The following is a 951-nucleotide window of genomic DNA, read 5'->3' on the forward strand; positions in this document are numbered from 1 at the left end:
TGCCTGGCACACAGTGGGGCAATAATAGGTTTAAGGAGGATGAATGAATGAATGAATGAATAAATGCCTCTAATTTTCCTACTATCCTCTGGGCCCCTTGCCAGCAGGGGCTGTAGCTGGGACAGGCTTCAGTGGCCAGTTGCTGACCGTGTTTAGGCAGGCTGTGTGCTAGTTCCCCGCCCCGATGGGGAAGGCTGATTTGGGGGTTAGCAAAGGGAAGCAGTTCGGTCACAGGGAGTTGGAGAGGGGAGGTGACGACTCTGGGATGGGTGTCATCTTTTCCTGCATCCCATTCCCCCCACCTCAGTATTGGGGTTAGTGAGGTAAGGTTGAGGGGCCTCCTGTGAAGAAGGGTGACCTGCGGTAGGTCTGGACAATTCCCAGAGGAGGGGACACTGTGCCCTCATTCTGGGGACACCTGAAGAAGAGGTGCTGTGGCCGAAGGTCAGGGTGGTCCTGCTTGCAAGCGAGTCCACGGGTCACCATCCCGCCCTCACGTAAGCCAGGGGTTGCCCGCTGCATAGGACCAGCCCTTAGACGACAGGCGCTGCGGCACTGCAGGGTGGCGCCCGGGCCCCCTCCGCCGCCCGCAAGGCTGACGCGTGTCTTGTGCCTCCACAGAAGGACTTCACGGTGCGCGAGGAGCTGCAGCAGCAGGACGTGGAGCGCTGGCTGGGCTTCATCACCTTCCTGTGCGAGGTGTTCGGCGCCATGCGCAGCAGCACGGGCGAGCCCTTCCGCGTGCTCGTGTGCCCCATCTACACCTGTCTCAGGGAGGTAAGAGCGCCCCTCTCCGCCGGCCTGGGGGCCTTGCACGGCCGCTGTTCATTCATTAACCCACACTTCAGTAGTCCTAACCCAGAGCGCTGGCGCGGAGGGGCGGCCGACTGAGAATCATTTCAGTGCACGGATGGTTGCATTGGATTGGTTTACCATTGAACTATTTATTTT

General features: G+C 59.6%; 1 protein-coding gene across 1 annotated transcript in view; it reads left to right on the forward strand.

Moving 5' to 3' along the window:
* Positions 1-561: 561 nt before the first annotated feature.
* The window catches only part of LOC103607366 (CBP80/20-dependent translation initiation factor-like), a gene marked incomplete at its 5' end in the record, with an annotated part of 46,066 nt that continues 45,676 nt past the window's right edge, over positions 562-951 (forward strand). Inside the window, one exon of the mRNA XM_008591878.1 lies at positions 562-777. Coding sequence (XP_008590100.1) covers positions 562-777 — 216 coding nt within the window. The remainder of the gene's footprint in view (positions 778-951) is intronic.

This window comes from Galeopterus variegatus, unplaced genomic scaffold (assembly GCF_000696425.1).
Source record: "Galeopterus variegatus unplaced genomic scaffold, G_variegatus-3.0.2 Scaffold7365, whole genome shotgun sequence".
NCBI classification, from domain to species: domain Eukaryota; kingdom Metazoa; phylum Chordata; class Mammalia; order Dermoptera; family Cynocephalidae; genus Galeopterus; species Galeopterus variegatus.